The sequence below is a fragment of the Galendromus occidentalis genome, unplaced genomic scaffold (assembly GCF_000255335.2).
Source record: "Galendromus occidentalis unplaced genomic scaffold, Mocc_1.1 scf7180000077170, whole genome shotgun sequence".
Classification (NCBI taxonomy): Eukaryota; Metazoa; Arthropoda; class Arachnida; order Mesostigmata; family Phytoseiidae; genus Galendromus; species Galendromus occidentalis.
Window position 1 is genome coordinate 13,634 of NW_003805158.1, and position 15,114 is coordinate 28,747.

At 50.2% G+C, this 15,114-nt stretch overlaps 2 protein-coding genes across 2 annotated transcripts; both read left to right on the forward strand.

Moving 5' to 3' along the window:
- Positions 1-10,702: 10,702 nt before the first annotated feature.
- On the forward strand, positions 10,703-12,473 carry LOC100904458 (protein ABHD4). The gene is made up of 2 exons (XM_003741398.2): positions 10,703-11,969; positions 12,088-12,473. Exons 1-2 carry the CDS (start codon positions 10,893-10,895, stop codon positions 12,196-12,198), a joined length of 1,188 nt encoding a protein of 395 aa, XP_003741446.1. The 5' UTR covers positions 10,703-10,892; the 3' UTR covers positions 12,199-12,473.
- A 578-nt stretch (positions 12,474-13,051) lies between these two features.
- LOC114827971 (vesicle-associated membrane protein 2) lies at positions 13,052-14,978 on the forward strand. Its single transcript, XM_029110938.1, has 2 exons — positions 13,052-13,399; positions 14,278-14,978. The coding sequence occupies exons 1-2, from the start codon at positions 13,301-13,303 to the stop codon at positions 14,473-14,475; spliced, it is 297 nt and encodes a 98-aa protein (XP_028966771.1). The 5' UTR covers positions 13,052-13,300; the 3' UTR covers positions 14,476-14,978.
- Positions 14,979-15,114: the final 136 nt, after the last annotated feature.

Consider the following 15,114-nt stretch of genomic DNA (forward strand, 5'->3'; position numbering starts at 1 on the left):
TCCTCGTTCTCCCGTTCCCCTTTCTCCCGTTCCCCCTTCTCCCGTTTCCCCCTTCTCCTGTTTCCCCCTCCTCCCGTTCCCCCTTCTCCCGTTTCCCCCTCCTCCCCGTTCTCCCGGAAGTTCAAGATCCCCAATTTATGCATTCCTCCTACCTACATATCTCTCGCGTTGTTCGCTCACTCCCCTCTCCCGCCTCGTCTCTACAACGTTTTGAACTTCATGTTCCCAATGTTGCCTGTCCCCAGGAAAAACGAAGTTGAGGAAAAAACCCGAAAATCGGCTTTGTGACGTACACCCGGTCACGGAACAAAACCCACAAAAACCTCCCACAAACCTGTCCGGACTTGCAGCCGAAATTTCGTGGAAAACCTTTGAAGTTTCAAAGAGTTACAACGACACAAGTGTACAAACAGACATACTTGAAGATTTATATCGATATAAATAAATATAAATATATATATAAAATATATATATAAAAATAATATATAATATAATAAAAAAATAATGTATATATATACACCACATAACAATAATATATACCTTATTATAATAAATTCTTTACAAAATATTATGCATTTGATACAATCAAACTTTGATGCAGCGCTTTTCTCACTATGCACCGCTTCTATATATGTTTGTGGTGCTGCGAAGATGTTGTAGACTTCCACACAGGTAGCATAATCATCCAAGTAGGCTGGTCTCTTGATCTGCAAAGGATTCCTCAGAAACGACTTTCCCCACTGCAATACTCCAGTGGCGGTATCCTTAGAGCGTACAGTCGCCGTATCGTTCTGAAGCGTACAGTGATTCCCGACTATGGTGGTTGTGCTTAGACGAGTCGCTCCACATCAGGTGTCGTGGTCGAGTACGCAGGAGGATCCATCAGCTGGATGAGTCAAGACAAAGCGACATCTACCACCGAAGCGGAGATCGTTGCCGCCAGTGAAGCAGCTAAAGAAGTTGTCTGGCTACGACATCTCTTCAAGGAGATAACGGAGTCGGATATTATCCCGACGCTGTTTGTGGATAATTCGGCCGCGGTGAGGCTCTCAGAGAATCCAGAGTTTCACCGGCGCACGAAGCACATAGCTATCCGGCATTTTTTTGTCAGGGAAAGAGTCGGCGAAGGGGATCTTAGAGTGCAGCAAATAAGCACCGAAAATCAGAGTGCTGATATCTTCACGAAGGCAGTGGCAGCCCTTCGTCATCAATATTTCTGCAAGACGCTAGGCATGACAACCTAGCAACACCTCTGATTCGTCATGCCAGGAACGAGGGAAAGTGTTGACTCTATTGTTCATGTATGACGAAGTACTCTGCCTATATAAATAAGTCTTCGATAGAATAAAAGATACAGTTGTAATCGGAAAACAAAGCTGAGAACTACGTGCCGCCCAGGCCTCAGAAAAGTAACCCTACATTAAGGGGATAAACCAATAGTACAGGCCGAATGAGAGAAGAAACTTGCCGGGCGAGCAAGCGACCGACCGAGCAAGCAAGCCAGCAACCGACCGACGGCCAGGCCAGACAGCCGGCCAGCCAGCCAGCTATTTGTCTGTCAAAGGAGGATGTCTTCATCTTGTGAGGTAGGTGGGGTGCGCGAGAAACTCAAGGCGAGAGGAATAGGCGGGTTGAACGAAAAAAAGTGTTGGAATGTTGTGCGTGATGATTACAGCTCCTCCATGAGAGCTGGCCTGAGCGTTTGCTTCCTCCTCCTCTGACCGACGGCGACACCGACGGCCGAGGTTTCGACGACGACTTTGACGATGATGACGATTTCTCTAGCGAACCGAGCCTTGTCTCCTTCTCCCAGAGCGGCCTAGCGAGCGACAATCGATTGGGTCGGTATTCTGCTTTCTTCGGCGGACCCCCCACACAATGTGCGCTCATGTCGAATATGTCATTGAGTTTACTTCGCAACTGGGGATATAACCATTTGAGGTTGATTTCTGTCCGTTCCGTCCGTCGAGCCGTCACCTAAGAAGGCATGCATTCCCTGCCTGATGCCTCTCAGACGTCAGGGCACCGACGATCTTTCCACAAATCGCGCACTCCCAGCTCTTGGCATGATGAACTCCAAGACTTGAGAGATAGGGAAAAACAGAGGTTTTCCTTCGGAAGATGATTCAACTCCCGATGGTAGTCTCCGTAGTCTGGCGTAGGGTGACGGGGAGACACGATCGTTGTTTTTCTCTACTCCTATTCCGAGCCTGAGCTATGAAAACATCCTCGACGGGTGGTCAGGATTCCCGCCTACCATAAAACAGGTACTGTTTGCCGGCTTGGGGAACCCCACCTTCATCACATAAAGTTACCAGGAACAAGAGTATAACTGACCTCACGCGCCTCCTCGAACGAGCATCGGCAAACAAGAGAAACAGAAGCTCTTGCTCAAGCTCATCATGCACACCGAAAAGAGCATCTCGAAATTTTCGATCACGAACCTTTATGGGACCTTGAGAGCAAAAAACTTCAGAAAAGCCCTCACCGAGTTCTGGGTGGCGAGCGGCCAGCAATCGAGCAAACGACACGTGAGACCTCACATCCGAATTCTTCCTGAAGCTTCAGTCATGAAAAACTACAACATTCGTGATGGCTCACTCCACAGGGTTCAATTCCCAAGCCAGGATACGCAACAACAGGATCGGGAGGGTTCGGAGCCTGAAGAGCGACGGCCGGACGCACCAGCTACGGAGCCAGAATCGGGCCGGTTCTGGTTTATCGTAAGAGACTCCACCGCTTCGGGAGGAATTTCGGAGCTCGATACTGATTTCATTTGAAATTCGTGAATTTTCGATGCGATGGCCGGCCGTGAAGGTAGGCCCGCTCGTAAAACCGATTCGATCGTCCATGTATTAACCGCAGGAGCGAGGGGCTTCAGGGACAATGCGGCGAAATTTCAGAATGGCGTCCGTCGTAGTGGCAAAAATCGCTTCTGAGTGAGATTACCCGCCTATTTCCTAGTAGTAATGATGATGGGTCGTATCCCTTTCTGAGGAAGACTTTCGTGGCTAGATTACGGCAAGGGTGAGGAAAGCGGCGACACATGAGAACTCCAAAGAAGAGAAGGATGCATAATAATCTTAGGAGAGGGCCAGAGAATGTTGCTTGACCAGAGAGTTGAACTGTCGTGGATTGTGGAGCCCTCCGACCGATAGCTAGGTAAGTGAGTTGTCGGCTTCAGTGGCCTCCTCCCGCTGCTTGCGGTGATCATCTACGTCATTAACCGCACACGGAGCCGTCCGATGAAGGGTGGCGTGAAAAACGCCCCGAAGTCAATGAGACATTTTTTCCCCAGAAACGAGCCAAGTGTCACTCTTTCTTATGTAGAGCTCGTGGAAGAATCCAGGCTCTCTCCGACGATTATGAGGCGAAAGAAGCGACCGGGAACCGCTGAACTCCCTCGGTTGCGTTGCATTCCATGTCGGGCTGGCATTCTTACGTGAGAAAGCTGCTCACTATGAAGTGCCGTGTCTCGTTCCACCCTTTTCAGGGAATTTTCGAGCCTCGCAGGGCGTGAAAGCCAGTGGAGGTGAGTCTATCATTTGTTTCATTGAGAGTTTATTGGGAACAACAGAAATCAACGCCGAGAGCAGAATCAAGTTCATGGAAACTACACGAGCAGTGAGTGAGGATGATTGCCCGGGTGGTCTTTTCGGGTCCCAGTGGGTCGTTTCCTTGAAAATGGAAGCACAACCCACGGACAATAGAGAGCTATGCACGACTCACACTTAATCAATATCAGCGGTGACTGAGACTCTCGCCACACCACATCAGCTTGACGCGAAAGCGCTAATCCGGAAAACGATCCCGAATTCCTTCGACGTCACGCGTCTGATAGGTCTGACCAGCCTAATAACGAATGAAATCAGCGGTCGCACAGGATGAAATTGCTTAAGCGTAGTGCACCTGTGATTAGGGAGTTTCGGTAGTGGACTCTCGATCTCCAATGGCAGGTAATCAGATGCTCTCGGATACCTGAGTGAGAAAACACACAGCTTGACGCTTGGACAATAGACCCGAAGTGCGTTCGTCCTCTTCTCCGAAGTCAGCAGAAACAGAATCGCTCGACTCTGCTTCTGCTCATGTCGATGACTGTGGAATAGTACGATCGAATGGGTATGCTGGTTCGCCTAATCTAACAAGCTGTAGTTATTCGTATATGATCGGAGGAGGAACTACACTGATATCTCGATCGGCGAACAAATGGATGAATGCAAGCATGAGAGATCACCCTTCAGTGGTTGCCCCACACGATCTTCTAATCCTCGTATAATGCCGGCGCTCCTTAGTGCCGGACCTCACTCTGGGCTGGCCGGCGTTCTAGTATCGAGTACGCTCCGATCAGAGCGTTTAATTCCGCCGAATTTCGTATTCGGGACAAACGAATTCTTTCGACTTGTTCACCGAGGAGTCCATTACGGCTTCATGAAGAAGATCGTCCGACAGGGAAATCCGTCGGGCCACACTCGACCTCGAGCACAAAACGGAATGGTATTTCTCTTCTCGCCTTCGTGGGTGATACGCAAACTGCATTGAGTCTACAAAAACCCTTTCCCAGAAGTTATGTTGGTCAGTTCAGAGAGTCCTCGAGAGTAACAGGAAGCAGCCGACGCACGGAGTTCAGGGAGGGGATGAGATACATCTTGAATGTTCAGGATTAGCACCTTCCGAGCACGGGCTTAAAGGATCCCGGTGTTGGCCGAACCTGTTTTGAAGCGCGACTTTCAAGACGCGCCGAGCTCGGGAATAGCGAAGTCGTTCTGAGGTTATGTCCGGCAATCATCAGGTCAGTTTGAGTAAGTAGGTAGAGAGCACACAGCGTATATTTGCTGGCTGCGCCCGCCGTCAGAGGTGAACAGAGCTAATACAGCTGTCGGTGGACGGAGCTTGTTCCCAATGGGTTGTTGTTGGCCGCTGCGGATGCCGTTGCCGCTGGTGCCACTGCTGTTCCTGACTGCCTGTTTCAAAGGACCTCCCATGCAGCCGTAGGCCGAGCTTGAGGTCGAGATCATGTTCGCTTGTCGAAGGGAGACAGTGAAGCATTTGTGAGCGTATTGTTCGACTAAGAATGTAGCCACTGATCTCTTTCTCCATGTACATTATAGAAAATTTGTAGACACGAATTCTTGTGGCTCTCAGTGAGTCGTCCGCCTGCCTGCCTCCCTGCTAGTCGGACGGCCCGCCTGCCTTGTTGCAATACTCATGCATCCTCGACTTTCTTTTGTGGGAGCGCAAACGTTTACCGCCTCCTAGATTGCCGTCTCCATTTGACGTGTGAAATAAGACTTCACTTCACAGACTTGACTTGTATCGACGAGTAGTAGCGGGAAGTTTCGACACTGACGATCGAGAATCTGGATTTGCATCATAATTAGACTATAATCTTGACTGCCCGATGCACATCCTCAGTGAATTCTCCTGAGTGGGTCTGTCAGCTCACACTCATCGTCCCGCAGGACGAACTCAGAGAGGGAATGCGACAGGACGCTCGAACGAGGACAGTCTTATGACAACGCTGAGGGAGTGCCGCAGAGAGACTAGAACGAGAAGCATGTGGTAAACAATTCTTCTACACCAGCGTCGAGCTCCTGAAGAGGCGGCGACTCGAATCGACACGATACCCGATGAGAAGTTCGAAGCCCTTGAGATAGACTTATGGAATCTAATCTCACGAGGACCGCGACTGACTGATGTTGTGAGATCTGTAGACAGTGAATTGGGGTTACGTTCACTAATCGATAGAAGTACGGAGATTCCTTTCATTTCGGGAGTTCTTTCGGGTGTTACTGTGCGGCGATCGCACCCAAGCACTTCTCTTGATCAAAGGGGGAAGCTGCTCGAAGCCGATGAATGATCTTCAGAGCGGTCACCATCTCTGAGTGAGTGTGGAGACGAGAACGGGTTTAGCTCTACCCCCTTCTGAGAAGTTACCGATTGATCGGCGTTGGCGGAGAGATTCATAAAAGAGGCGAAAACTTCTCTTCAATCATTGCGTCGCGGCTCCCTCGATAGGATAGAGGAAACTTCCCCCGGTGGAAGTCAGCGCTTCGCATGGAGGATTTCCGATGCATCCCGCAAAAAAATCGAGGGATCGAGAAATTTCGCGCCGAGCGAGAAAAAAATCTGCTAGGGTTGGCTTGACCCGCAAAACCTTGGGAGGATAAGATGTCTCACTGGGCAATACACTGGGGAAACGGATCCGATTGCGCCTAAGGGTCCTGGCTCATCGAGCGCCGACAGTGAAATCGCGAGTCGAGCTGGCGAAATACTGTGGACATAACCGGCTGTATTCATAGAGGGGAGTTGATGTCGACAGCATCTTCGGGCTCGATCAGGGGACGATGAATAATGAGCTATTATTATCAATAACCGGAAATGAGCTATGAAGCCATGAGAGTGCGATCTCCAATCGATCGAGGAATACCTTAGTCACAACGAGCCAGTGATGCTACGAGACGAATCTCCCACCATGGTCGGCTTGGGAGCCTTGGAATCTTGAATGGAGATCAAGTCTCCTTGCGTAAGATGAAGATGTCGGCTTAGAGAACTCGGTCGGACAAACCTCGGCGGCGGAAATTCATCGGATATGTTCAATATGTCTGGCACAGGGTTTTCGACACCTTTGACATACGATTCGCTGTATCCGATTTGATTTTCCAGGAGCCGCCCGGTCGGGAGCAGGTCAATATCTGGGAAAAATAACTTTGAAGATCCTTCCGCTGTGCATGGTTTTCGTTTAGCCAGCTCTAAAGCGTTTCTAGTTTCTAGGAGTGAGTCAGAGCTCCTCCATTTCAATCAGACAGTGCTCTACGCGGCGAAATCGTACCAGCCGGCAATCCCGCCGCCGAGCGGGCGAATCAGTCGGTCGGCCGACTCCGATAATTCCGACAGACGGGGAATTAGTGTTTTTGAAGTCCATGTGATGTCATAGACCATGTGGTTTGTTTTCGCTCGGCGACTGCTCTTCAGTCGTCTGCTTTGAAGATATCTAGTCTGTGGTGGTGGCGGAACTGGCGGCGGTATGATGTGAAGCCGTCGAATTCGAGGAAACGAGCACTGTTACAGATGGATAGCATCTGATTCCCTGCCTGCATGCATGTGTGGACCCACAAGGTCATAAACGCCAAAACATCCGCGGTTTTCGAGACGGGTCTTCGCCGTGCTGCGGACCAAATCGTACATCGTCGCTGAGTCTTCACGATGCGGGTTGAATAAAGCCTTCCAAGTCACATTTCACATCCACGGTCCAGCTTGATCCGTCTTCAAATCAAGGGACTAACCGAGCAGCCGACGGTAGCCACCAGAGACGTCTGGGGAGTGTAAGGAAAGATCCAGAAACTCTCCTTCTCATCCCGCCGCTCTCGAGTGTTCCGGAGCAAGACTTCCTAGTAAGCATTAGGTCAGGATCGCCAAAGTCGACTTTCGAGTGCTAGATGAAGGATTGCGTGTAGACTTTGAGAGTGAATGAGTCGGTGAAGGCCGCAAGCGAGATCCAGTCCCGGCATCTGCCATCCCATCCGAAGCCAGTCTCGAGCTACTGGTGTGTTTCCGTGTTTGTCTCAAGCTCGCCGAAGCTGAAGTGCATTGGATCCTGACGACCGTCACGACGGTCGGGATCTTTGATGAGAGAAAGAAGATGATTGAAGCAAACACGGGCCGAGTGCGATTGACCTCAAGCAATGAGCGGCAATCCATTTCATCTCTTCCGCGGCAGTAGCAACAAGTTTATTTTTCACTTTCGAGGCCCGTGGTATTAGCCACTCGGGATTCCGGTTCGAAATTCTCACAGACCGCAAACGGAATTTAGCATTCTGCTCGTTTTATTGCCACCAGGAACATCATCGGAGCGCGGTGGAGGAATAGAGAAGGTGCGACATGCACTAAAAGGCTCAATTGCTGCTTCCTCGCGTCATGCTTGAACTGGATCGACCGACTCTGTCACGAGGTTTCCTCAAGGGAAAAAAATATTTTGCTGGAGACAGGGCTCGCTGGCGAAAATGGGCTTGCTCTCCAATGCTGTGAGTCTCCATCGGTGAGGCTACTCGGCAGAACCGCGCGCTCGCTCTAGTTCCATATACAGTTGAGTCGGACCACGAGTGGGGTTCCATGAGACAGAGTTGCTTCATTTCTCGTCCTCATTCATGCGTTATTCATTTATGCGATCTGATATCTATAGAAAGGACACGCGTAGATATCGCGAGGTGAATACGCGACGGAGACATAATTACGAGAATACATCTATGATGAATCCCTTATTCCTTTATATTCGAGTCATATCATCATTTCGTTTTGTTTATCGGTTTCTATTACGGACCATGCGAGCCAACACTTCACCCGGCCGAGATTCCGCCCGTAGCACCTTCGGGAAATGCCGCCTCAGAGCGTCAAATGCCCCGGGTGTTCGGCTTGTGAGCTCCACGGCAACTTTCATCGCCCCTCCTGCCCGAAACTCCTTACACTCAAGCAATTGATTCTCAAAAGACCCTCTTACTACTGATATGGAGTCAGCAGTTTTGAATTATGCATATACGACTGATTTGACCTCCCCCCTATAGGAGCATTCCATTCCCCGCGAATATCTTATGATCTCCAGAGACGATGGGGAGAGATTCGAGAAGAGAGAGCGCGATACTCCTGCGGCAGGAGACTTGTCGCAATCAGAGAAGCTTCCGTGGATTCTCTGGTCTCTGGACTCCGAATCAGCAGTATATGGAAAACATGAAATCGCTCGCCGCACAAGACCGTCCTGCGGAGGTCGAGGAGGCAGTGCTCAGTCCCCCCGTTCGGAAGACTACGAGACCGCGTTTCTACCCGTAGAGCCCAAAATTTCCCGCCAAGGGGCTCTATCGTGCAGATAGACCGTGAGATTGGGGCAACCCGTCGGGGCTCGAGGGCTTTCGTATCGCTCCTGTGTAGATGAAATGGGCGGACTGAGGGAGTGGAACGCGCGAGCCTCAGCCCCCGCAGGTCGATGCGGCCTTCGCGAAGCACATTCCTTACGGAGCGCCGGACGCACGCAGAGGCTTTGCTTGTACGGCCATTGGGCGTAATGATAATACTTAGCGACCGTAACAATCCAATAGTACTCATGCTGACCATGGATAGTAGAATAGTAATAATAATCGTATCCGTTATACCCGTCGGGGGGTGACGGAGATAGATCATGATATCCGACAGTGACTGGATCAAGAGCCGGAAAGTGCCGTGTCCCTCTTGAAGCAATCGCTACCGGGCTCTGGCTTGTCTGCTCCAAAATCGTGTTCTTGAGTCAGAATGTGCCCGAATGTTTTGGAGAGAAGAGCGCTCCATTCTTTCAAGCAGGCCCGCGCCTTTCTCGACAAACGAGGGAAGAGATGACGGGCTTATCTCGTATTGCTCAACCGGCAATCGACTCGATCTTTACGTATCTCATTCTATCGTTATGTAGAGCTTTAGTGACAGGATCCCGAATACGTCTTCTTGGGCCACAAGCTCTGCTGTGTATCCGACCTCGGAATATTTCAATCCTGCGTGTGGGTCAGCGGCGGATTCACCCAGTAGGCTTAGTAGGCTATAGACTGGGGCGGCAGTTTTCGGGGGGCGGCAGAACCCTGGTTGGGGCGTCTGTGATCCTCGTCAAGTCACTCAGTGAAATCATTCGAGACCGAGACGGGGACGTCAACTCAGTCCAAGAGTTCGAAGCTGCCAGATTAAAGGCGGGGAGCCGTATCAGAAACGAAAAGCGAGACATAACTTCTTGTATACTCGATCAACTATTCTGGAAAGGAACTCTTCTTTTTCTCTTCTGGGATAGACTGAATAACTGTACATAGACAATATCCAAGTCCACGTATCCTTAGGCTTTTTGTGGAATAGAAAAGAAATCTTGAAAACTTGGAGTAAGCGCCGAGAAAAATCGGGATTCATTCCCAGATGGGTTGTATCAGGGCGGCGGTCTTGATTTAGCCTTGGGGCGTGGTGTGGGCGAACGGGAAACGCCAATATATTGGAGGAATCCTTCCTCCGAATCTGGGTTGCTGGGCTTCTGGAAGCACTACCAGAACAGGAGGTCCGTATCTCGAAGAGCGCTTTATTGAAAGAAAAATGACGGGATACCTCGTTCCAATCGACTCAATTCCTCGATGGATCTCGAGGCATGCATGAGAGAAGTTATTGCTCTCAGTCTCGAGCCGCAGCCGGATCATTATCTGAGTGAGTGAGTGAGTGAGTGAGTGAGTGAGTGAGTGAGTGAGTGAGTGAGTGAGTGAGTGAGTGAGTGAGTGAATGAGTCAGTGAAGGAGTGAGTGAGTGAAGGAGTGAGTGAGTGAGAGCGAATTCGCATCGATCCGCATCTCATCATCTCCTTAGGATCCCATCCGACTGAATAACGAATAATACCCTCACCCTGCACACCAGCTCCGGCAGGTTCGGGCAACACCGGATTCTCTACCGAAGTATTCCGCCATCAAGCCTCTGATTCATAGATCCGTTATGTTCGTTTCACGGCCTACGGTCTATAGTATGATCTATATCCCCTCGTAGGATGAGCCGGAGTGATCCCGATGGGATGATTGAAGACTTGCAGCGCGATCTTCTCGCAGAGGCAGGCTTGACGAGAGGCGCTTGGAAGTGCTCCGTGGCTCCGCGATTCGAGAAAGAGAATTCCACTCTCTCAATACACGCGGTTAAATGAGAGTCAGCCGCCAGCGGAGTTGTGCGGTGGCGGTCCGTAAACAGACAGACAAGGTGTCCGAAGAGAGTGAATCACGATTCGAACGTCGGTTTTTGTGCGACCTTCGCAGACTGATCGAATGCTTCAGCTAATAGTGGGTAAATGAGGGAAACTCTTATCGTCCCGGTGCGCTGGATCCTGAGCTTTAAAAAACGGTGAGCTGACTCCTGGAAGAATTATGCGCATCGAATGTGCTGACAAATCTTTGAGCAGCATTTACGGTGCTCCGAGACATTCGGATGACAATCATCCTTACTTGGAGGCTCTCCTAGCGCTCTTCATCTGGGGCCTCAACCTCGCGCTCAGCCTTATCTACTACCTGAAGCCCAGATGGATCCAATGGTGCCCGACGTCAGAAACGCAGCTCGCGAAGGCCGAGAGTCGGATGTTATGCCACCTGAAGAGTGAGTTCCAGCTCAGCTTCATAACTATCGACAACTGCACCGCTGCTCGGGGAACACACGAGATTCGAACTCTCGTGATCCATGGAAATTCTCAGGCCACGCCTCTAGTTCTTCTGCATGGCTTCGGAAGCGGTCTGGGTATGTGGGCACTGAATCTGGATGAGCTGAGTCAAGGAGGAAAACGATCAGTTTATGCCATCGACATCCTGGGATTCGGAAGATCCTCACGGACGAAGTTCGCTCACGAAGCAGCTGAAGTTGAAAATCAATTCGTGCGCTCTGTCGAGAAATGGAGACAGCAAATGAACATTCGGAAGGCGATATTTGTCGGTCACGCGCTCGGGGGCTTCATAGCGGCGAGTTACTCGCTCAGGTTCCCAGAGAGAGTGTCCCATCTGATCCTGGTTGACCCGTGGGGTCTCCCCGAGAAATCCGCGCACACGGAGAGATATCTTGTCATCCCCGCGTGGGCGAAACTGGTTGTCAATCTTCTGCATCCTTTCAATCCGTTGGGAGTTCTGCGAGCTGCTGGACCGTTGGGACCTCATTTAGTGATGAAGTTCCGACCTGACCTTCGGAAAAAATTTGACCACGTCATCAAAGACCGTAGATACGTGCCGCAGTACATTTATCACATCAACGCGCAAAATCCAAGCGGCGAGGCCGGCTTCCGGTGTATGATGAACTCCCTCGGTTGGGCCCGACACCCAATGCTGAAACGAATGACACAAGTACGACCGAGCATATCGATAACTTTTGTTTACGGATCTCGCTCCTGGGTGGACAAAGGTCCAGGAGTTCGAGTCAAGCACATCAGGCCGCATTCGAACACCGAAGTTGAAGTAGTAGAGGTAAGATATTCGGGATGTGATGAGCCTGATCGGATTCGCTCTCCATAGGTCGCCGAAAGAATCGGATGCGACCTCAAAACGCAGCTAGCGGGAACTGATTCAAGCTTTTTATTTGTAGGGAGCGGGGCATCATGTGTACGCAGACAAACCGGACGAGTTCAACAAACTCGTGAATGCCGTTGCGGAGCAGGTAGATCAGAAACAAGCTAGTGAAGCCCTCAACGAATGAGTCCGCGGTACGATCAATCCGCTAGGAAACGAACGAAGTCATGGAAAGCGTCGACGAAGAATCCCCCGCATACTTGCGGGGTTCGCTTCACTGGTAATTTAAACACTCAAGTCATATATCTTCTGTTATGTAGTCTTCGAATTTATACCGGTTCAAGTTTTCCTGTAAATATGTGATAGTCAGGATCCGCCGACTCCAGGCTCCGGTCCATACCAGTCATAAAGAGATATTTACTCAAATAAAACACGTGATCACGCCGATTCGATGTTACTTCGTATCAAGTTGGCCATGATTCCAAGCGATGGAGAATGATGCGAAGAAACGAAATCCCTGACGAGGGAGATCCCCTAGGACGCAGTCAGATTAAGTGGAGACGCTATCTATGGTATCTGCGATGGATCCCATGCGGCGTGACAAACACGCCACCTTGTTCGAAAGTGTGAGCGAGACACCAAATTATAAGCCCGATTCAACCATCTTTCGGCCTTCCTTCAACTGACCGAAGTACTGCCACTACTCATTTCACGATCTCGCGACACCGAGTAGCATTTCGCGGAACCCGTACCTGTGCTCCATGGATCGCTCGTTCATACCAATTCATTCCTCAAGGCTCCGCGGTCTCCGTGCACGGAGATCATTCCGCGAGCAATGATAATGCTACTACATCTCAAACTGGACCTCTGTGATGCCAGAATCAATGATGAGTTCTTGAGATTTGTAGAACAGGACTGTGATCCCACTCAATCTTAATCCATGTCTCAAGTCTCAATCAGTTGGCGGGTCTAGCGCAACGCTCCCAGTGCACCGCCCTGACCGCGAAAGAATGCGTTCATCTGGCAGCCACTGTTTTTGTGTGCAGTCGAGTGGATTGTGGTGGATCTAGTCGAGAGGCGTCCATTCTCTCGTCGTCGGCGTGCGCCCGGTCCCCTCCCGTCGTTGAATCATACAGGTTGAATCATTCGGTGGCTGTCAGCAAAGAACCATTGCCAGATTTCAGAGAAAGGTGCACGCTTCTAGCGAGTTCGCGTTTTTGAGCTCGTGAGGTTCTTGTTCGCTGCCATTTTGTGATTCGACACAAAGTCAGCTTCCTAGCGAGGGAATTATGGCGTCAAACATGCATGACACGAACGCCAACACCTTGAAGCAGACCCAGGCCCAGGTGGATGAGGTCGTGGGAATCATGAGAACGAACGTCGAGAAGGTAAAACGATCCTCTTACTTCCTTGCGATTACTCTTGGGTCTGATTGAAACTCGATAGACGCGATATTCATCTTGTTTACTCTTCGAGAAGGTTCCCGTCAAAGACTTCCTTGTCCTACCCGAATATGGTACTTTGCGAAGACACTACCGATGTCCGGGTGAAGAGTTCAATCATTCGGCTTCACGCCCGTCCCCGAACGATCTTCCTTCTCATTTGACGTGAGCGAAACGTCATGTGAGTCGCATCGGCTCAAACATCTGTTTGGGACCTGTCTAATCCCGCTGACGTACAGGCACTGGAATGGGAGCCTGATAGGTCCTGCCGGCTGCTGACTTAGATATCCATCCGATGTATTCTCGACGATCGTACTGTGGCAGCTATCCATCCGATCACCTAGCTCAACATTAGGTCCCCTAATGCACGGTGCCCGGATCTCGCCGCATGAGGGCAATGAGGGCGATTCCGATCCACGGACGATCGAGATATCTGATGGGAATGATCCGTTCGGAGGAAACAGTCAAGTCTGCCGACTGAATCGATTTTGCCAGTCACCCCGGTCGGTTCCGGATGGAGGTTATAAGGTTTCGAAACCGATATCAGCTCGAATTCCGGAGCCTAAGTGGGGGCGTACCGAAGTTCGGTGGATTGGGGGATTTTCGCCGAGTGTGCGGGGATCCTAAGATGGAAGCTTTGGATGTAGATCTCCTCACCTGTGTATCACCCGATACGGGAGGGGGATATGTGGAAGCACTCTCTGGACGAATCTAAGAGTTTTCGAAGCAACATCTACTTCGATCATCATCGGGCTGTGCGATTCCTGGATTGTCTCGTCCAAAACGTTCCACCGCCGTAACCTAATCAGATTCGGGAATTCCAGGTGCTCGAAAGAGATCAAAAACTCTCGGACCTCGACGATCGCGCGTCGGCCCTGCAAACTGGAGCTTCGCAGTTCGAGCAGAGCTCGCGTAAACTCAAGAAGAAATTCTGGTGGCAGAATATGAAGATGAATATCATCATCGGTATCGTCGTTCTGGTGATCTTGATAATCATTCTCGCCTCGATCTTCGGCAAGTGATTTGGTCCTCCAGGATTAGACTCCCGGAGACGTGCGCGAGCTGACAGACATATGGGAGCCGCAAAGAGACAATATACTTTTCGTATGTCGTATTAGGGCGCAGTCTTTCGAGTTTGTTATACTTACTACCTGATTCTACTTGGAGCATTCGGAGAAAGGAGCAGCACACTTCGAGCATCCATCTCGTCAGCAAGGATGATCGATCGATGATTTTACTTGGAACTTTTTTCCTCCATGTCCACAATATCATCTTCCAGAGTAGATTTATGATACCTCGAGCAACTGGAAAGCGGGCAAGGGGATCTCAGCTAGAGTTCTGGCCTCCGCCAGTGTCTCGAGAAGCCTCGTCATAATCTGCCCTTTGTACTCAATGTTGTGGCTATACATCTGAATTTTACCGGCGAATGATACGTGTGATGTCAAGATGAATAGAATATTATATTGTACCGTATTGAGAGGGAAAGAAATAAATATTATTCGAAGAGCCATTTCATTTACAGAAATCTGCGGCTATTCGTTAGCTCTCTGACGGAAACAACAGAGATACAGGCGTGAAACGGTGTTTAAAATTAATTTATTGTATCTAGCTCATTTGCTAGTCTCTGCGGAGCCGGTGGAGTCCGCATCAACTCGCCCCAA

What these genes read in the sequence shown, in the direction of transcription:
- LOC100904458 (XM_003741398.2), top strand. Translation starts at nt 10,893, where the DNA reads ATGCGCATCGAATGTGCTGACAAATCTTTGAGCAGCATTTACGGTGCT. An exon ending in CCGAAGTTGAAGTAGTAGAG is followed by an intron (nt 11,970 to 12,087) that starts GTAAGATATTCG and finishes TTTTATTTGTAG; the next exon opens with GGAGCGGGGCATCATGTGTA.
- LOC114827971 (XM_029110938.1), top strand. Translation starts at nt 13,301, where the DNA reads ATGGCGTCAAACATGCATGACACGAACGCCAACACCTTGAAGCAGACC. An exon ending in TGAGAACGAACGTCGAGAAG is followed by an intron (nt 13,400 to 14,277) that starts GTAAAACGATCC and finishes CGGGAATTCCAG; the next exon opens with GTGCTCGAAAGAGATCAAAA.